This window comes from Archocentrus centrarchus, chromosome 17, assembly GCF_007364275.1.
Source record: "Archocentrus centrarchus isolate MPI-CPG fArcCen1 chromosome 17, fArcCen1, whole genome shotgun sequence".
Taxonomy (NCBI): domain Eukaryota; kingdom Metazoa; phylum Chordata; class Actinopteri; order Cichliformes; family Cichlidae; genus Archocentrus; species Archocentrus centrarchus.
In genome coordinates, this window is record NC_044362.1 from 25558943 (window position 1) to 25581583 (window position 22641).

Consider the following 22641-nt stretch of genomic DNA (forward strand, 5'->3'; position numbering starts at 1 on the left):
TCATCCCTTACACTCATCTCCACCCTGCCTGCACTCTCTTCTTCACCTCTTTTGTCCATTGTTTTAGATTGTTGACCCCAGGTATTTAAACTCACCCACCTTCACTACCTCTGCTCTTTGCAGCTTGACTGTTACACCTGTCTCCCTCTCATTTGCACACGTGTACTGACTTTCTTCCACCAACTCCCTGCTCTTGCCCCAGATCACAGTGCCATCCGTAATCATCACAGCCCACAGAGACTCCTGCTTGACCTCGTCTGTCATCCTGTCCATTATTTCAGGGTCAGCTGATCCAGCTCTAACTGAGCTTTTTCCAAAAGGAAAGTTTTAAACCTATTCTGAAAAGTTGTCTTTAACTGTCCCCATTTATAAGACTCTTCATTCTGCTAAAAAAAAAAAAAAAAGCGGGGGGGGGGCGGCTGTTAAATGTTCTTGATTTTGACCTCCAAACATGCACAAATACGCTACCTTCAGATGTTTGCATCACATTGTTGTATTTCATTTAAAATCACTGACAAAAGCAAGGCGTCGTCTGGCTTTCGGACCCAACAGCGATCCGCAGAGTGAGTCCCCTGCGCGGCCATAGACGATCTCGGTGGCGCGCTTGCTCCGGTCCTGTAGGTGGCAGCAGAACAATGCAGCATTTCCTGTAGCGCCTCACAGTCACAACAAGAGGAGGAAGAGGAAAAACGACAGCTCTGGATCGTCGTCGACTGCCTTGCGTGACAACACAGGGATCGCGTTCAGGCTTCGGGTATTAATATTTTTTATTTCCTCTTTGTCTGTCCGGGCGGCGCAGAACGGTGCACGGCGGGTTTTCGGTCGTTTGTCGGCCTGTTCGCCGCCGTGTTTTCCGCTGTTTGTGAACTCAGTTAAAGACACCAGAAACATGCCAATGGAGGCTTGCTGACCAAAATGGCTGGGCGCAGTGAAATGTGAAATATTCTTGCTAAGGTTATCCTTCCTGCACGCGACGCGACAGTCACGCGGACGCGGCGGCAAAACGCGTGTTTTAAGCAGAGAAAAGTGCGTCTGTTTGTTTCTGTTGGTGTTTCTTTGTTTTTTTCTGCTTTTTTCTTATTAGCGCTACTGCGGCTGTGGGGCCTCCCGTATTTTTTCTTTAGGATTTATGCATTGTTGGTTTGGTCACTTTAGTTGACTCTTGTCTTTCTGACGCTCATTTATTAATAAATCCGCCTTTTGTTGCAAGTTATTTGTTATGCGTGCTGCATGCACTGCTTGTGTGTATATATATTATCCAGAAAAAAAGGCATGCAAATAGAGCTCCACCCCTCAGCTGTGCAGGCTGCATGCATGCCCCGTTCTGTAGTGAGAATCAAAATATGTGACAGTTTGCTGTTTTTCTTTTCCAGGTTGCGCCAGTTTGACCTGCAACATGTCTGATTTACTGAGATATATCGACTATGACCACAAAGCCACCTTTTTGAAGATGCTCAACCAGCAGAGGTTGGAAGGTGAGCACTGTGATGTGGTGGTGGTGGTGGAAAACATAGAGTTCAGGGCTCACCGCTGTGTCTTGGCCGCCTGCAGCAACTATTTCAAAAAGCTCTTTAAGAAACAGAGCGACGAGGACAACTCCATCGTGGAGTTGGACTTCATCCGCTCGGATATCTTTGAAGAGGTGCTCAATTACATGTACACAGCCAGGCTGGCTGTGAGGAAGAAGGACATCAACATGATGATGTCGTCTGGGCAGATCCTGGGGATCAACTTCCTGGATAACTTGTGCACCCAGAAACGGGAGCTGACCAACATGAAAACCCGGGAAAACCAGGCTCCGGGTGACCACGGGATGAGAGCTCAGGATGCCATCCTGAAGGAGCTGGCTATGGAGGAGGTACGGAAGAACAGCTTCTATGACCAGGGGATGGATGGCATGGGACCTGGTGGCTCTCACGTGTCTCAGCCACATAACTATAACACCAACATGAGCAAAGAGCCGCACAGCCACACCTGGGGCTCCTCAACCTCCAGCGACATGAAGCTGGAGTACCTGCTGTACGGCCACCGTGACCACGGCTCCTGCCAGAGCACAGGAACGAAGCCCATGGACCACAATGCCAAAAAGGAGCGACTGCTCACTGCCAACCGCCCCTACGGCTGTGAGCACTGCCCCAAAGCTTTCACCACTGCCGCCCACCTCAAGGAGCATCTGAAGATCCACTCCGGCTTCAAGCCGCACCGCTGCGTGGTGTGCGGCAAGGCCTTCATCAGGGGCCCCGATCTGAAGAGGCACGAGAGGGTTCACAGCAACGAGAGGCCCTTCGCATGCCAAATGTGTGAAAAAGCCTTCAAGCACAAGTCCCACCTGAAAGACCACGAACGGCAGCACCGAGGTGAGCGGCCCTTCAACTGCGGCTCCTGCGACAAAGCCTTCATCAAAGCGTCGGATCTGAAGCGCCACTGGAACACCATGCACAGCGCCAACCCCCGCAGACAGATGTCGCTGTCTCCGGCCGCGTCCCAGCAGGGCCAGGGGGACGCCACCGACCAGAGAGACTGGAAAATGGAGACCGGGCTACACTCGCATAACTCTGGGGACTGTTGAGCCTGCAAGCACACACTCATACACACACACACACGCACTCACATACATACATGTACACTTAAAAAAAAAAAGAAAGAAAGAAAGAAAAGAAAAAAAAATGTATTCAGACTGACACAACCACCAACCTGTGACAGGCCATGTGGCCTGGCATCACACGGAGTGAGTAACAAGAGATCATAGCATGTTAATAAGACTGTGGGGCTGTATTATTATTCTAAAGAGTTATGTCAAAGCGATGTTTCCTTTCCACCTGTAAAATCATGTAAATGTTTAGTTCACGCTCTACTATACATATATTTTTCACAAAGCATTGTTGCTATGTAGACTGAGGGTTCTCATAACATTATTCTCTTTTACTTTAATGGGATATGTAACATTTAAATGTTTGTTTAACCTTTACTGGATTTTATGGAGATAAAGCAAATGAGAGAGTGTAATAGAAGTGGGGGGGGGCGGACGTCGGGGAGATATTTCTACATAACATTTGTTGCATTGAGTATATTCATGTGGATGTTTTTAATGGATGTGTTTAGTTGTATTGATTGATATTACACTGTAAGAGTAAGAGTCACCATTTTTGCATTCAACGCAGATGATACCAAAGTCTTGGGACTCTTGATGGATCGCCTTATAGAGGCTGTCCTGCCCAAGCATCCGGCCAACTAGATTTACTGTTATACAGTATAACTGTCATCCAGCTATCAACAGTTAATGATAGATGTCTGTATATACTGTAGCTTAGTTTGTTGCACAATTAGAGTACACAATAATGAATTATGCACATATAACATTGTCCTACTCCAACACTTTGACAATAAACACCATTTGCTGTGTTTTATCGCTTTGTCAAAGTTTTTGTTTTTGTTTTTTTTATGGAAGAGCGCTGAGCATGCTCTGTGGGAACTTTTCCTGTCGTATCAAATAGTGAACGTAGCTTTGCCACACCCAGATCAGCTCCCGGGGATTACTCAGAACATTTTTTTGTACTTTTTTTGAGATGTAAAAGCAGCACAGAGGTGGAGTATCGGCATTGGATAAATGGCTCAAGTGTTCAAGTTAATTTTTGTTGCTGTTGTTGCTTTGTTTGGGTTTTTGGGGGGGGGGTTTTTGGTGACCTGAAATTCCAAAAAGAGTCCCAACTTTTTCTGGCAAAAAAATAGTGGAATCGCAAAGCAGGAAGTTTCTTCTAAATACTCAGAAATGCTCTGATTTTTTTTAGCTCCACATGCAACTAAAATATTTCTGTTGCGTAACAAACAACTACTCAAGCAGCGTGTTGTAAAATGGCCAAGATGGTTTAACTCTTAAACGCAGTCGAGAAATTTAGAGGCATGCTGTGTGAGAAGCTGACGTGTTTGGGCTACTTAATGGTTACATGGCAGCAAAAACAGCAGCAGGCACGTCCACTCGTCACAGTAGAGAAAGCAGAAGTGGATTTAACGATGGCGTGGTTCCATTAAGTTTCCCCGTAAGCCTTGACGGTGAGCCAGCATGCGCAAAGAGACGGGACCTCCTCAAAGTGGAGTGCACCCACTGTTAACACGCTTGTGCCTGCCCTTCTGTGACATCAAAAATAAAAACAATAAAATTAGAAAAGCTTTAGTTTTTAGCTTTTCAGTTTTGTTAGTTTTGTGCCTTTAAAGTGAAGTTTTTTTTTTTTTTTTTATAATGTTGATACTTTTTAAGTGTTTTCCAGCATTTTATTGGTCTAAAATATCTGACTAAATGATGTCAGATTTATTGAGTGTGAAAATAACCATTGTTGCAGATAGTTCAAGCTTAAACTTTCTTCCACCCGGACATGTAGCAGCACCTCAGGCTTTGGTTTATAAGCCTGCTCTATGCAAACAATCACATCTGTTGCCCTGCTACCCCCCGCCCGCCTTAAACCAATGCACTGCTCAACATTCGTGTGTCTGTCCATCTTGTTTCAGCTTCCTTGCATCTCTACACTTTCAGCCATGCAACAAACCTCTCGGTGACCTGAGTATCGTGTGAGTGAAAAGCCAATTTGCACACAGCGTGAAGCCAGCAAACGCACCCAACATGGCTGTCCTCTAATCTCGCAGAAAAAAAATAAAACCTTCAGAGCAGCCCTCTCATACTGTGCATGCAACACTAGATGGTGCCCTGTTCATAGTGATTGACCTGTTGCTGCCCACTGTGACCTGTTCTCTTTGACTGTCCGGGGTTAAAAGAGCCACTAAAGATACTGAAATTAGAATAAAAGTTACTTGGTTTATAAAGGAGGCCAAGCTCACTGGGGGAAAAAAAAATGCACATATGGTGGCTGTGTGTGGAAAATGTATGCACTCTCACACCTCGGTGTTTTCCATATATTTACATATGTCTGATTCCAGTGGTTGGAGCGAGGCCAGTTGCAGTATCAGGGCTTTACAGTCTCCTCTCTGTAGTGATGGGCAGATGGAGAAGCTCTCTGTTCCCGTTTATGACAGTTTGACCACACAGTTAAGGGAAGGAAGAACATCTTCTGCGCTGGTCCTGTTTGATGCCTGTATCTCAGATTGATATATTTTAAACTGTCAACAGGTTTGATCGCCTGTAGTTTGGGGTGAAGCCGTTTTTGTGGGAAAACTGACGTCAGTGTCTAATGGAAAAGGCGAGCCTTGCCTCACTGATGTCAGTAGATGCCCAAGATCTGTTTTTTGCATTTCCTGGCCCTGCTGGACTCTACTCTGTGTGTAGTTGTGGGAGCGTGCATTAAAGCCAGTGAATGGTGCAGAATATGAGTTTGTATCACATTGTTGAACTGAATGAAGCTGGGTGTGTGTGTCTTTGTCGTGACTGCCTGCATGTCAGTATCTGTGGAGGAGGTTGAAATGTAATGTGTGTGTGCGTTTGTGTGCGCGCCAATGGATTGGTGTGATGAGGGCTTTTAGTCTGCATGCATGTGTGTGCTCAAGCATGTGCCTTTTGAAAAGAAGCGCATTTATATGTGTGTGCGTGTGCATGCATGTGTAATGACTGAGCGAGGAGGGGCTGGTGGAGGGCGTGCATTCATGCATGTGCGCCTGCTTGCATCCAGAGTTTGTTTGTGTGCGCTACATACATCTATAATGAGATCTCTGTGTGCAAACGCACATTCTTGTGTGAGTGACATTCAGTGAGTGAGTGTGCATTCATGCAAGTGGGCCCATCCGTGCCTGTATGTGGATTGTGCGTGTTTGTGTGTCAGTACTTATATCTTTTCACGTATGCATCAGTTTGCCTGAATGTGCGTGCGTGCAGAAGCACACATCGCCACTATTTAGGGAATTCTTGTTTCAGCAGTATGAATTGTATAATGCATCAAGTCACGTGAATGAATATATGTATTTGAGTGTGAGGGCTGGGGGCTGTGCATTTGGATTCATGTCTGCATACGTTTATGCAGCTTTATGTGTGCATATTCTCTCTTTGGCTTTGGTTTTCGCATGCGCGTGTGTGTGTGGGCGCGAGTGCATGTGTACGACAGTGTGTGTTGGCATGTATGTGTATATGTGTACGATGAACACCCGGTTTCCATTACCCAGTCCGGCATGGCTCCCTCAGCCAGACCACAAACCTCCTGTCTCCACTCTGGCTCCACCCAGCGCTGCCACAGGCTTCCCAGAAAAGAACAGTGTCTAATTAAAAAACTTTAATTACATTCATCTCATCTCTCTGTCGCTCATATACACACACGCTTGGGGAGAATAAAACAACTGTATACAAACAATTCCTTGTGATAGATGGGCATGAAAGGCAAAGCCAGCAGCTCCCCCCCCCCCTCCCAAGCGGAATGGCTTTTAATCAGAGCTGCTGACATTCATGAGCCATATAGTCTCCTGTGATGTCGTCCTCCCCTTGAGCACCATCTGGAATATCTTCAGCTCTTAAAGGACTTTTTTGATCATGCTGTCTCTCCCTCTCTCGCTCTGTCCTCCACTGTCTTTTCACAAGTCCTTTTATGCTCCTGATATGATATCTGAGGCATCTTAAATTTAAGGGGAAAAAAGTATGAAACACTGCACAACTGCACATCTCCAGTTATTGTAGTGTAAAAACACACTCGGGCTATGAAACTGATTTGTGGGGTAGCACTTATAAAGTGACACGACTGTAAAATAACAGTCGATTAACGGCTCGTCTTCACAGTGAATGTCACATTAATGCAAGGAGGATGTCTGAGGAATTTTCCTGGGGGGGGGGGTCACTCATCACCTTGAGCACAGGGGCCCCCTTTCTCCCCCCCATCAGACCACATAGATGTAGGTTTATTAACCGTGACCCTGTGCGTCCAAAGACAAGGTATGTCTTTGTTGATCAGCATGGGGAGAGTCGGACCAGTGGAGGTAGGTTATCGGGCCATCTCCAGAGGACTGAGAGCCAGCTACATTGCTGCGATCTGCCTGCAGGACTCATTGTTCAGGCCCAGACCAGATGTTCCAGCTGAGAGATTACCATCATATCACTCCTCAGTGGAGAGTCCAGCCCCACTCCATATGTCCGACGTCACTGCACCCCCATCTTGCTTATCTTTTCCACCTCCTCTGTTTTCTCTACATCCTCAACATTCGCTTCCTCGTCTCTATCCTGCTCTTTCCCTTTTTTTTCTCTCTTCCTGCCTGTGATCCTCCCTTTTCCTTCTCTCACCTTCCCTTTCACTGTTCCTTCAATTCCTTTTCCACAATTTATCCTTCCTTCTCTCCTCAATATCTCCCCTTCCTTATATCCTCATTTTCCAACCTCCTTTTTTAACTCCTGCTGCACCTGTTTTACCCCCATCCTCTCCTTAATGTTCTTACCATTTTCTCACTTTTCCCTAACCACCTCAGTTTTCTTCCTTACCTTATCCTCTCTTCCCCTTTTACCTTTCTCTTTCTGACCAAGTTTCCTGAATCATCTTTCCTCCTTGCCCTCATTTTACTCTCCTGTCTTCCTCAAACCTCGAGCAGATATAACAACCGAGAGTCAAACAGTCAAACGCAGTGCACGCTGTTCTCCTGTTTCCCTCCTTCCACCTCTTGTCATCAAGTCTCCACCACAAAGTCTCACTTTAATGAAGTTCCCCTGCTGGTCACACTGCCAGATCTAAAGGCAGTGTTTGTTGGGAGACCGCATCTGGGGAGTAGCTGAGGGCATGAAAAGGAAAACAGCTGTAATCTGGTTCTAAAAAATGTTATCTGGAATCCGTTCTAATCTGGAATCATTTGATTAAAGTAACTTGTAGATTTGCCAAAATGTAACATATTTGATTAAAAAAAAAAACATGAGTTTTAACAATTACCTGAGAATACTTCTTAGTAAGACAACACTATTTACAGCTTTAATACATCTAAACACCAAATTTTGGATATGTGACGTTATGCCACATGTTCCTATGCAAGTTTTGTGTTGTTTTTTGTTTTGTTTTGTTTTTTTGTTAAGTTAAATGGCATGTCCTCTCCTGTGAAAGAAGCACCAGGTTTTAAGATTAGTCTTAAAACTTTGTGATAAAGCTTCTAGTAAGAGCTGGATCTGTCATCCACTCTCAGTACATAAATGCCACCCCTGAAAGTGTATCTGAACTCACTGTGTTGGTTAGAGTGGTGGGAAAAGTGGAGCGCAGCAGTCAATAAAAGATTAGGTGGTGGTGGATGAAAGCATAAAACTCAGGATTTTCACCCACCAGACTGGGGCTTGTGTTACATGTGAGATTAGATTATTGGACTTAATGTGTTCATTACAAAAAATGAGATCATTTGCATTAAAATTAACCCTTTAATTATGATATTGTAAGAATGCAGTGTAGGTTTTGTTATCAGATTATTCACTTACTGCATGTCTTAAGCTCTGAGATTAACGTAATGTCTCCTATAAGGTGCCTTGAGATGACTCCTGTTGTGATTCGGTGCCGTGGAAAGAAGAGTCTTCACTCATGTTTTCAAATAACACACAGCTGCTTGCAGCGAAGTAAAACTAAACCAGAATTAAAAGGGACTCTCTAGTGGAGCATTCAACCTGATACATAAACAGAGTTAAACCCATGATAGTATATGAGTGACTGCCCCTTTGACCTCACACTGACAGTTCCTGTGCTTCGCGTAGACACCCTTGATTTATTTACACGACATAATCAATTATACAAATTGCATTTCACTTAAAGGATTTTTGGAAGAATTGGATCCTTTTCAAATTCAGCTTTCCAGACGTCAGGATGAAGACAGCCCACTTTGCCGTCAGCTTCCACCCCCCCAGATTATGGCTTCACCACAACTTGCACTGTGGCTTCTTTCCGAGAGGAAAAGGACATGAATCTCTAAAGGGGAGGTCATCCGGTTCATTATTTCAGGCTGTGATGTCTGCACTGATCCTCTCTGTTTGGGATTCAGAAGCATGTCTTGCTGTTTTCAAGGGCTGCGTCAGCCTAGGCACATTCAACAATATTATCATAAAGACCTGTCAAAGCAGAGAATGAGGTGAAACAAACATTTCATTCAGTCTCTCCACTGTGAAGAACAGACATGATAAAACATCTGCACATGTGGATCTGAAAGCCCAGATCCTCGGTGTCCTTCCTGAGTCTGTACCTCTACCAGTGCTACCAGCACCACAGGACCATCAAAGGGCCAAGCACACAGCTGGAGGGAGTCCCTGAAAATACTGACTCATCACTAGCGCGTGGCTTCTGAGGAATTTAATATAAAAACGTGTTTTGCATATAGATTTTTAATATGCATGTGAATAGATCAGAACCAGACCAACACAAATAACAAGCAAATAAAATCCATGTTAATTAGCAAGTTTTCAGCAAGTGTTTAGCTGTTGTCAATCTTTGTGCTAAGTCCACATTTCCTGGATGGGGTAGGGAGGATGGGGGATCTTTGCTATTTCCTTAGCACGCTTCCATATTTGACGTAAGATGCAAATGGTCAAAGTTTCCCTGAAATTCTCCTCTAGCATATGCTCAACTGTACTGGTGCAGCTGGAAAAAATGGTCCTCATTTTGCTTGTAGTAAAGGTAAGTAAACTCAGATCATTTTCATTATAGTTTTACCTGTTTTTGACACTTTCCATCACTAACACATAAAACTAAAGTCATTTGATTGATGGTATTTTGTTACCTGTAAAAAGCTCAAACATTTCAGCTGGAAGAAAGAGAATTTTAAGGGAAACTGACTGAAAAATGCACACAGCAAAAAGATATATAAATACATAGATGTATACATAAGAATAAGTGGGCATAACCCTCAAGGCAGAGGCAAAATAAGAAAAATAGATGTAGCAGACAAAAAAACAACTTGAGCTAAATTTAAATTGAGAATTAAAGCTAAATGTTTTTTAAATTCAATATTAGTAAAAATATAAGCCTAAGGACATAACTGACTTTTAAAAAAAAAGAAATTATTGGTGCATTTTTGGCCACTTTAGAGGATGGCTTCACAGCAGAGTTATTAGGTTTTATTTAGTTTTTGTTTGGAATTCAGTTTAATTTCAGTTTGCTACCAAGGTGGATGTGCTTGTTTCGGTTTAGTTATTGTTTAAAACTTTTAGTTTTATTTAGTTCTTATGTTATTATTTTTTTATTATTATATAAGAGGCATTTCACAAGGCTAGTTTGGGACTAGTTTGTCAAATAGATGTAGCAAACCTGCCTGGGGGCAGCAGAATATAGTTAAATATAGCATCTCCTATAGTTATGCTTTATATACTTTTTATACATTTGTCACATTTCTGACCACTTAAACAATGCACAGTAATTCCAGCATTTATTCTTTGTTAAGCTCAACAATTTAAACAGATATTGGCTCATTAACTGTTAATGAACCAATATTATAACATTTAAGTAATTGTAACTGTAAACAGGGGTTATTCCAGTATATTTTTCTTTGTGTACAGGTTGCTGACCTGTGCTGCTGGCCTGATATACGCTGCTCTTTAGCCAACTGAATTAAAAAAAGATATAAGCTAATGTTTCACAAGCTTTAGGCTATGGTTGATTTCCTAACCCCTAGACACTAAAAAGACTAGTATAAAAAGTAAAAATTGATAAGCCTTCAAATAAAATGCCACTGTAATGCAATGTAGTGGTGCCACACAGCAGCTTTATGTACATCTGCACCATGAACGCATCACAGGGATGACAAGAAAAAAGTGATGCGTGTAAGCAGGCTGTGAAACCTCATTATTTTCTTATTACTCATTTCTTATTACTCTCCACACCCACTGCAGTGCCAGGCTGCAGCACATGAAACATTAACTTATTTGACAGTAATATGCATTAACCTGCCTTTCAGATTCAATTACTCATTAACCGAAGGTCTCACAATGACATGCCGGATCATTCCAGCCCACGTTAACCTCACTGTAACCAACACATTCTTCTTTCAGTTCACCTCTCTTCTGTTTTGGGGTTTATCACATGGTTTCTAGTCTTCAGTGAGCATGTTTATATATTTTTTTCCAATAAAATTGAAGTTACCATGCAAAAAAGAGAAAAAAAAAAACAGGGGAGTCAACTTAACAGGATAACTTTGAGCTGTATCTCTTGCTCAAAGATGATGTTTATCTACTTTACTCCTGTCCTGTTTCAAATTGTGCAATCTTCAAATATTCTTTAGATGCATTTTTTTCCTGTTGACATCTAAAACATGTTACTTTCAAAGGAAGTGAAATCTTTTGATAAATTATCTCCAGGATTGCTGTGTCAAACAATACACAACGGCAATGACTGCTTTGCGCCACAGATGTCACCAAAATCAAAGGAACGCAAATGTTGAGATTACGGCTTAAAAAAAAAAAAATCACCATCAGCCGGTCTGCTTTCATCTTCTGGCACATGACTCACATCAGACCAGAGCTGACGTTATCGGCCGCTCTGGCGTCCTCGGGCTGCTCTGATCCGCTGAGAGCTGCTCCATTAACAGTGACGGCCTTGTCTCAAAACCAGCACAAGTGGTCAACAAACACCACAGTCAACGGTTTTGAACTCACTATCTAACAACAAGCGCCCAACATCATGTAATGTGGTGGCTAAGCAGAGTTTCAGCACTTATTGAATCAAACTAATGTTGTGGCTGACATGTTCAAAGGAAACCTCTTTATTTTCCAGGTAGTGGCTGCCAGCCCACTGAATGACCGAAATAGAACAAAGGGTAGTGGAAAGATGTGTGAGGTTTGCTATGTGCACATACTTCCCAGGAACTCATCTGAAGCCGCAGTTATCAGCATCAAACCAGACTTCGTTGTTGATACTAAAAACTTGAGCAGTGATTAAAAATGGGCATTTCCTTGCCATGCTCCCACAAGAGAAGATTTTAACCCAAGCATAGCCACGGACAAGGGATGCACAGACCTCAAAGGGCAGGAGGTCAGCTGGCTTCTTTCAGATGGATTTCAATCCCTTCCTGTGTGGCAGTTGCTGTTTCTGCTCAAAGTGGCCCAACCCAGTATCACGGCAAAGCGTGTAATAGAGCAGCCTAGCCACTCCAGGAAATCATGTGGATGTCGCACTTTGCATGTTGTAGGTGTGAAATGGAAACGCAGGCTGAAGTTGCCGTAACTAGCAGTGCCACCAGGGTATGATGGTTTATTATATTATGAGACACGAAAGCTAAAGATAATGCTTAAGAGAAAAAGAAGTGAGTAAAGCCCAAAGTCAAAAGTGAAGAAAATTCCCTCTTGCCTATAGTGTTATTTATAGTTGCTGAGTTTTGGAGTGTTTAGCACTTGGAATGCCTGCCTTTTCTTGATTATAATGGTGGTGTTCAAAGCACCAGAAGAATATTTGTGAAACACTCAGCAGATCTAACCCATTTCATTTAGGAATGTTTTTTTTTTTTTCTGCTGATGACACCAACTAACCAAAGGAAGCTCCATCAGTGTTCGTATCAGGGAGTGTATTAGCCAATGTTAGCCTCTCATTAAGGGCAGGGCGCCTACATTAACCTACTCAAAATGAGGTTTGTTGGGGTTTTCTTTGTTTAATAGTTTTGTTTTTTGCTATTCTGCTAGGGTTAAAAAAAAAAATTCCATTATATTCAAGAGAACACGGCTGAGATTTTTTTAAACTGGGCAACTTGCACCAAAATAATCTTGATGGACAACTTGATTTATACCAGACTTAAAGCTGGTTGCAGCTTATGGGAGTGGGGTGTGTGAATGTAAACAGGATACAGCACTGACTCTAATTCTATACTAACACTCACTTAGCGCATGCCTCTCCCTGCAGTGTACACACACCTGTGACAGGCGGGCTCTCCGAGGGAGTCAAAGAAACTTGGATGATTAAATGGCCTGCTAAGTGAATTATTTACCAGCTTGATAATGTTAAAGGCTTGAAACTCAACATGAGTGATGAAAGAAAGTGGATAAACTGAATGTGTGCTTCCTCCTCGCCCATCACCGCCACCTTCCGCACACAGACACAAACTCAAGTTAAACATGTGCATAGGTGTTGGGCTACAGATCTGATATCTGAGGCACTTAAAACATAAACATGTGAGCTAGTGTTTCCTATCCATCATGTCATAAACACAGACAGATGAAAGGAGGAGGGGATATGATTCATTGGCAGTCTCTTAATGACTCTCCACACCTTCACTAGCAATGGTGTTAAACATGTTTCTTCCTTGAGTAAGGGAAAGGATAACGGCCCCAGGAGTGGAGGGCACCATGTCTTTTGACTTTGGCAAATTTGCTGAAGTGGGCTAATGATTAAATATTTTCTAATTGTTGTTCTGCTAGTTTCTTTATTAAAGTGTCTTATCCAACACGGTCAGTTAGCTGCTTTCTACCACCAGCAGTTGGTTTCAGTTCATTAGTAGCAAACACTAATAGTTCACAGCAGTTTAGAGATGTTGTTAAATCCACTCTTTTATTAGCCACATGGAAGCCACATTTTTTTCAGAACTTGTTACACTCTTCTTCCCCTCTTTAGCGTAACACTGCATCAACTCTAACTGGTTTCTGTGGGGGAGTAGATATTTAATTTTCCCCAACCAGTCACTAGAGACCAACAGATCTGTCTTATTTAACAAGGATGCATAACAATGCCATCATACTGGCTAATGTTTTAAGAGTGGAAATATAACTTTGTTTATAATAACTTTATTTTTATAGCACTGCTTCGCAGTCTTAATAAATTTATTAGACGACCACCCAGTGTAAGGTTTATGCCACAGCTGGCCTAAATTAGCAGTATTGATAATTACCAAAATCATTTTTTATATTTCTGTAATGGTGAATCCACCTGTATGTGTAAGCTCTTTAATCAAAATTATATTTTTAATGCTCAAATATATTTTCAAATTTACCGTTTTACAAAACTGCAGAAAAAAAGTAAAGCACATTATTATTTTTTGATTAAGATGCCAAATTACAGTTATTTACTTGCATTCCTGAACAGAACAATTTGTTTCAGTGGTTGAATTGTTGAATTTCTGATTTCTCAAAGAAGTCCACTCCTCCAGCTCAAGTTTTGGTATAAAAATATGAATTCAATTTATTTGCCTAATAGATAACAATCTAATTTTTTGTTTTAAACAGGTCTGGCATATTATTTGTGCTTTCCTGTTTCTATGACAGGTGGTCTAATAGATTTGTTAAGCATTGTACATTACAGGTGTGTAGATACGCCAGCATGCACTCCTACATATATACATCCAAACATGCATTTTGTGTGAACTATAGCCAAAAGTACTAAGTTATTGATTAAGGAAAAGTTAACCAATAAAAACAAGTTTTCAGCAGTCTTTAAAAACAAGCAAACCTGATGCACTAAAGAAGGCTGCTCCAGAGTTTAGGCACTACAGCCTCAAAAGTACCTCATCTAAATCATGTGATGTCTGCTGGAGTAAGTTGTCAGCAGACTTGTTATTTGTGCTGGATTCTGGCCATGTCAGGCTTTATCTGTAATACACAACATTTTAAAATGAATTCTGAAATTCACTGGAAGCCAATGAAGGGAAGCAAGGATGGGGTGACGTGCGCGCACTGGCTAAATTTTGTTAGAGAAAATGTAAACGTGTACTGCAAGTTCCAGGTTATTGGCAAACAGTAAAAGGTTTAATTTTTACAATGTTTCTTAGATGAAAGGAACAGGACTGGATGAGATTATAGCGTTCAGATTCAAAATTCAAATGCTGGTCCAAAATAATATCAATAATATCAAGATTCTTAGCCGATGATTTGAAACTGTTAGAGAGGAGGCCAGTGTAATGACTGACCGTCAGGGCCAAACATAAGAAGCTCAGTTTGGCCACGGCTGAGGTGAAGGAAGCATCCAGGTTTTGGGATACACATGATAGAAAAGAACCAGTGTAGACCACTGATGCTTCTACAGATGCTAAAAGCATGAATCTAAAGTAGTCTGTCAAAAGAAAGAGACTTACTAAAAATAAAAATTAAAAATACCATAAGCACCTGTGAAGCAAATACTGAAAAACATCCCGATGTCAGAGACTGCCATTAAAGTTTAGAGGAAGTGGGCTTCTCACATTGAATCAAAGACCGTTGACATTCTTTCCTTTTTAGATAGGTAAGCAGTAAATAAACAGCTGACTCTAAAGACATTTTCAGGCATGCACTGCACCCATGAACTTTGTCTGGTGGTGCACATGTGAGAACAGAGCATTTAACTGACCAGTGAATTCACTGCTAGAGAGTGAGCATGACGTGTCCTGTTTCTTCATACTCCTTCCAACTGGCACCCTCACCTAAACCAGTATTTCTGGTAATAAGAACATGTCCGAAGTGGATTTTGATGATGATGATTGATGGATTGAGCCACCTTCAATGAAGCCCTGATTTTTATGAGTGTAGTAGATGTGTGGATATATCACTCAGTTTACAGCCCAAAAAGCACATGTAGGTATGTAGTGCCTCTAATATTGTTTACTAGATTTATTTCAGCTCACTAGACTGATTTCCAGCTCATCCGGAGGGATGAGCTGGAGGAGGTGGCCGGGCAGAGGGAAACCTGGGCTTCTCTGCTTAGGCTCCTGCCCCCGCGACCCGGCCCCGGATAAGCGGAAGAGAATGGATGGATGGATGGATGGATGGATGGATGGATGGATGGATGGATGGATGGATGGATGGATGGATTGATTGATTAATTGATTGATTGCAGTTTTGTATATGCTTTGCTTCTTACTGGCATGAAGCACATTTTTACTAATTTGAGGGCTAGTCTACACCTCATTGAATCCAACTTCATTATCATTAACTAATACTTTAGCAACCTTCTCTGACCTTCTCCAACTCCTGTTTGAGCTACACCATCTTGTTTTTATTCAAGCAGAACTACTTTCAAAGAACAACAAATAATAGCTGCAATGAAAACTGTTTACACTGTGGCCTGTGGATTACCCACTGTGATATTCCAAGAAACAGCATTCATGTTGGATGATTCCAGACCCTGAGATTTATGTCCAGTGCCAGTGCAAAAATTAATAGCCTCCATATGTACTGTTGTTATGGATAAAGTAAAGCTGTGGAGGTCTGGAGTAATACATAGCATCCATCCAAGATCTTCTCTAACCTTTGCCAGAGCTTTAATTTCCTAACCTTAACTTTTTTGTGAGCTATCAATTTAATAATTGATTTAATATCCATGCAACTCATCCTTACTGTGCATCAGCAGTGAAGCTGACTTAATTCCACAGCACATTCTGTTACAATAAAGTTCAGACACAGTGTAACATAAAGGGTTTGAACCCTCTGCTGGCTTGTTTTCCCTGAAGAGACTTCGAACAGCAAACGCCCACTCCAATCTGCATCTGTGGTTCCTGGTTCACATTGAGGCGGTTGTTTAATGAGAAGCATTCCTGACAGAGAGGGAGAGAGAGAGCGAGAGGGGGGGTGTGACGGTGGCCCATCTGCAAGTCCTTTAATTTTCAAGATTTGTACCTTTGATTTTGGCTTCCCCTCAATTGCCCCACTCCAATGACACCAGCTTGCCTGTGTGTGTGTTTATACGTGTGTATGCATCTGAGGGGGTGGTGTGGGGGATTCACACATGTGGTTTTGGGTAGCCTTCAGGGGCAGCCACATGTTGCTGGAGTTGCTATCTGCTTGGCAAAGGTGAATGAAATGTGATAGTTGCTTTTTTTTTTTTTTTCTGCTTCTGTCCCACAGTGAGGAATGCAGACACTTTGGTTGGAGGGGGTCTGTCATTACTCCCAGAGACAGAAATGTAACATTGCCATTACTGATGTCAGTGACATCTGGCTCCTGTGTGTCATATTGAATGGTGGCAGATAATTTGATCCAGTACAGAGCACATGGCATTAAAATGACTCATATACCTATTTTGAGTCTTTTAAACTTCAGTGGTTGAAAAAAGAGAAACAGGTGAAACTAGTATGGGGCATGCTGCTCCAAATGCTTAATTCTGCCCTTAAAACTAAATAAATCAGGGATGTCTGAATCTTACAATACTTTATCTGACTGTTTTAATGGCTGCACCAGATTTCTCATGCTGCACTTTATGTGCAGCTCCTCTAATTCAGTCTGACACGTGTGGTGTCTTTGAGAACTTGGGCGTCTCCACTAGAATTTAAGTTTAACTTCTGGGGGTTTGAACAATGCTCGGCCACATACCATGAATCTGCAGCAGTTCAAGGGTTCAAGAGGTTAGCTTCAAAGGGCGTAATCGATTTAAATTAATGCAGGCTCACAAAATTACCTTTTGTGCCAGTCATGTAGTGGTCAGGATAAGAAATATATTTGGAAATGCTAAATATCTTACAGATGCACTATAATAATATTTAGTTTCTGAGCTAAAAGACTTAACATGACTTTAGCTTGTGTTACAGTATCCACCACTTTAAGTCATCCACCATTCTTAAACGGGCAGACTATTAGACTAAACCTATATTTCCTATCCAAGGCTGCTTTACTCAGCTGTGGTCTGTGAAAGGTTTATCCATTTATTATATTTTCATGTCAGAGAAACTCAAAGCTCAGTCCACCTTCTATATTTTGGAACAAAAGAAATATAGTCTAATCGTAGGTGCAAGGAAAAGACATCAGCACTGTCACTTGGCTGCTCTTTATAGATGTAATATAAAATTGCTATAAAGACAAACAGAATCAGTTTTTGATGCTGGATAATGAAGCTTAACCTCAGGGGTCATTAAGGACAGCTTCTCTGTAGTTTTACTATTGCATGATGTTCAACATCAGAGATCGGTTACTCACACAGATCTGTAAATCTACAAATAGCTTTGAAGGTCAGCACTGAACAATTAGTGTGATTTTTTTTTTTTTTATGTTATAAATTGCTTGTGCTATTTTAAAACCATAAAAACAAAAAGTCAAGGTCCTCCCACTATAGTTTTAGCAGCAACTTCAAACCATGTCTTGCAGCATTTATCTCCAAATATAAAGTCCTTAAAGTGCCTTAAGGATAGAACATGTTGAACTGCCAACTCAGCAGACTCCATCCACTCATGAAGACAATTCAGTTCAAATGAGGGCTCTTTGAAATTATATAGTCATGAAAAAACTCCCATTCTTACTTGCATGTCTGATAAATTCACATCAATAAGCTCAAACTGGCATTGTGGGTTTTGTTTGTAGTTGCAGTGCAGCAGTGCACCTTTTTAAGCAGTCTACCTGCCTAAAAAGGTCTTGAAAAAACATCTGGACTCATTTGTTTAGCACCTGCCTGAAGAAAAAGGAGTCTCAGGACAGATCACTCTTGGACACTGAGACACATCTGGAGTATTTGGCAGCCAAAAGGATTTTTTTTTTTTTTGCTGCCAAGTACTCCACCTTGTTCCATGTAAACTTTTCACTTTGTCTCAGTTTTGTTTATCACATTTAGGATATTACAAATTGAGCTGCATGGTGTGGGCTTGTTTTCATTAAACATAAATATGCTGTTTTTTAGTTTCTAATATAAATTTGTTTGGCAGTGGGGATATGCCAGTAAATGGAGTTTTACTGTATGTGTAACTTCTCTGTAGATCAGATGACTGTGGGTAATGTGAAAGCGGCAAACCACAGATAACTGTCACCTGACCATATAATTCCCTTTCCAGTTTCTGTTTCTCTCTCTTCTCTCATCAGTGTCACTCCCAGCATCAGCAAACACACATTATCAATCTAAAAAAGCTCTAATAACCCCGCTGTAGGGTGCTTTCCATTGTCAACTTGAGGTGTCTCCAAAGACCCACATGTTAAAATGCCCAACATTGGAAATAAACATTAACATCCTGTTATAAAAGTGAATTACAGATGCACCTCAGTAAACAGGCTAGTTAGCTTTAGCTGATGTCTTTCTACAGCTATCCTCTCATTCTGCTCTTAAAAAACAAGATGGCAATGACCATAATACCAAACTTGCAGTGTTCCAACAATAGTCCACAAACCAGTGGATGACCTCATGGTGGCTAGGGCCATCTTTTAGCTACAGTCTCTGGTTGAGACCTAAACAGACATATGAGGAGCTGCATTTGTTAGGTGACCAAAAACTTAAATGAATACTAATGTAGCTTTGTGTTAACTAGGCAGTTGCTGACATGTTCATGAGGTGGTGAGTGTGCTGTACTCAAAATAAAAAGGAAAAAAAAAAATTGCAAGTTTAAATACGACAATGGTTATTTTCTATTCTCTAGGAACTAGTAATTACCTAATTTTAGATTTGCTGAAATAATAAGTGGAGTACTATGTGGTAGCCTTTTGAAAAGTGATTTTAGCATTTGCAAAAAAGCATGATTCATCAGGGTTGAGGTCAAGTGATATACTTGATTGCAACCTTGTAAAATATTTTATTTATTTATTTATTTTATTTTATTGGAGGAAACACCTTCCCTCCCAGCCTCCAAAAAACAATCTCTATTTCCATGTGCATTTGTCATGAATATTTACCAGAAAGCTGCTTTGTCCAAACACTGAGCAGTAATAATTTTAACAGTCTTTGGGTGAGTGTTTGGTGCTTACTGCATGGTTAGGCAGCCAGCAGCATGAGACTTCTGTGGGTCAGAAGCCTCAGAGCTGTGGAACAGATGCACACGATTAACTCAGGCTACTTCAGATTAGTCATCTTTTGAAGTTCAAGTTCCTTTTTTGTGACATTTTCTTTTGGAGATCAGTGATGCCCTGTAACACAAGACAGAGGGGAGGGCTGTGTGAGCCGGGAAGGAGGGAGCAGGGAGCAGGGGGCAGCATGGGGGTCTTTTTGGGTGGTCCGCCCCAGAATGAGGAATGCTGAAAGTTTGTCTTTGAGCTCATACAGATTGCTCTGTCACTCAGTATCTGATTTGGCCCTCCAGACCTCACCACCTGCAAACATGCCCATTGACCCTTTAGGTTGCACAAAAATGCATTAGGGTATGAAACAGTCAATAATGCATAATTTAATATTTAAAATGAATGACACATTTATTATTATGACTTTTAAAATAAAATAAAGCTTTAAAAAGTCATTGGAGGATCCCAAACTCTTTACGCTAAATAAATCTTTTACTTTCCCACTCTTTAACAGCACCAAAGGCATAGATACATGTCCTTGAAATACGGTATGACGACAGGTTTAATGCTGGTTCTGACCGCTGTTTGGGATATTGACCCTTCGTGGTGTGTTTCCACAGCCCTGTGTTGATGCAGCCAAGAGATGGAGACCTTTAGTTGACTTTATCAGACTTACACACTTAAACTGCACAAAAATCCAGTTGTCTCACTTGAGTTCATGTCAGTTGCAGCAGGAGACAACAACTTTCTTCAGTGGGCTCCACAAAGGCATGTCATGAACGTCTGCATTTAGATAATTTCATTCACTAGGCCTCCAGAAATCTAGGACATCAAAGTCTTTGAACTGTAAGGAGTTCTTTGTTAATGAAAGGGTCTTTGACTGTGAAAGGGACTTTTTGCAGTGGTAAATGCACAAATATTTGTTACCTAACTGCAGTCTCCCTCAGCTACTATATAAAGTCTTTTATCATCTTTCAGCTGATGATAGGTTCAGCCCAGTCACTTGTATTTACACCTTCTTCCTAAGCACCCCAACAAACAAATTACTTATTTCTAAAGACCACAAGAATATATATTAGCAGGTAAGTGAGCGTCTCACTCTGTTTGTTGCATGCAGTGCACACCTACCCTCAGAGGAAATCATTTGTGGTGAGGGTTCTGAATGATGAATGTGCTCATGATGATATCATCCAGTTGTCAAGCCTTATTGTTGCTATCTCTTTGTTTCGAAACTGAATGTGTTGAACGAAGCATGCGTCTGACTGAGAAACCAAAGGGTCTCTGCACACTCATGTGTCAGACCGACCATAACACTTACCCTGATTCATCCTAGAGAACATCATTTCTGGTAGTATTCTCTACGACTCAGCACTAGCATTTGAAACTAAAATACATCAGGAAAATATTTATATGATATCATATCATAGATCAAGGGAACCAAGAGCTTTTTTTTTTTTTTATGCAGATTTTTAAATGCAGATTTTTTTGATGTTCTAAAATGTTCAGTACATTTTGTTCTCTCCCTGACCAATTTATGTTCTTAATAGTATAATGAACATAGATGTTAAGAATATTCAAATAAACACTGAGGAGAATGTCTGATGAACAGACGTGTCTGAGTTTGAATTGTGTTCTTAATTTCCAGGGCATGCATGCAAGCAACAAAAGCAGCTTGGCAGTGAGAAACCCTCACTCTTGACAGAGACAATATACATTTGAAAAATGGAAACCAAATGTAAGTAAATGATGAGTTACTTGGCTTAGTGTATGAACATATGTGTCACAGCACTGCATAAATGCATTCCTTCTCCTGCTTTGTGCAGCAAACTGCACACAACAACAACAAAAAGAAACAGAATCAAGCAATAAACAGTTCTTTCTTTATCTACACACTATACTGACTAAGCTTCATGAAATTAAAGAGTAAAAACCACATGAAAATAATAGCACCGGTTCTATAGAAAACATGATTGTCTCATCTGAAGCACATAAAAAGAATTTTCTGCTGCTGCACACAGTAAGTCCTCTGTAAGTCGCTGTAAATAGAAAAATGGTGTTGGCTTTACAGTGATAATTGTTTGGGTTAAGAAAGCTGAAATAGTCATTTGAAAATCCTAATAAATGTGCATTTTCTTTATTTAAGAGAGAGGCCAAAAAAGAACACTAACTTAGATGAAACAAACTTTACATTTTAAGAAATACACGTTATACTTTACTAAATTCTGCAGCTGGGCTGTGGTTTTCTTTGAAAACTGCTCATCGTGGGCATTCTGACAGATTATGAGACAAGTGTTTGAGATAATTTAAATATTGTCCAGCATTTTCCTCGGTCACTCCTCCAAACTGCTTCCAACCTGCTGGCAAGACCAGACTAAATGGCCCTGCCAAGTGATGTTGTCAGCGATGTGTTTGAAAAGCCATTGCCTCACAACTCATCAGTAATGAAGTGTTTGGAACAGTGTGAGCTGGAGAGTAGTGAAGGAGTGAAATGGCTTCAGCCTCAGTCACAAATCCTCTTCAGAGGATTGGCAGAAAGAGTCATGCAACTTTTTGGTCTGATCATTAATAAAGTCCAGGGCTCACGTGCACTTGCCTCAATCGGGATCTTCTAAACTGACTTTTAATCTTTGCTCAGTGTTTCACTTTAACGTGGTGAGAGTGAACGAATCCCATCTGGACTCTGCGAGAGGACAGTGTTTAGTATGTTAGATCCCATCAGGAGCAAAGCTCTGAATGTTTTCACCTTCAAATACAGCATAAAAATTTTCATATGATCTCTGACTAAAAAGATGCTGGTATACTTTTATAGGGTCAGACATTATAGAGCTTATGTTTTACTGTATTGGCCAAAGTACTATGACTGATGTACGTCTTACTAGTGCCAACATTGCTGAAAAAATAGGTTATCTAGCTAAAAAATATGAGCTCAAAGGCCAACCTGCTTTTGTCTTTGTGAGCAAAGAAATATGCTCAGTCATTATGACCCACTGCATGTATGAAACTTTGATTGTGTTGTAACCGTGTCTGTTCAAAGACACTGTAGTCTTGGATGTAAAGTCCACCTTGACCTTTCTTCTTGTCGATGACCTTTGCATTAGCCACAGGTCATGCAGGTTAAGCCACATCAGTGGAAG

General features: G+C 41.2%; 1 protein-coding gene across 2 annotated transcripts; it reads left to right on the forward strand.

Annotated features, from left to right (window-relative positions):
- Window positions 1-618: 618 nt before the first annotated feature.
- On the forward strand, window positions 619-3407 carry LOC115796334 (zinc finger and BTB domain-containing protein 14-like). 2 transcript variants are annotated; one of them, XM_030752680.1, is made up of 2 exons: window positions 619-754; window positions 1374-3407. In XM_030752680.1, the coding sequence occupies exon 2, from the start codon at window positions 1397-1399 to the stop codon at window positions 2567-2569; it is 1173 nt and encodes a 390-aa protein (XP_030608540.1). In that variant the 5' UTR covers window positions 619-754; window positions 1374-1396; the 3' UTR covers window positions 2570-3407. The 2 variants fall into 2 exon arrangements, with proteins under 2 accessions (XP_030608540.1, XP_030608541.1); XM_030752681.1 differs by lacking the exon at window positions 619-754 and adding an exon at window positions 887-1026.
- Window positions 3408-22641: the final 19234 nt, after the last annotated feature.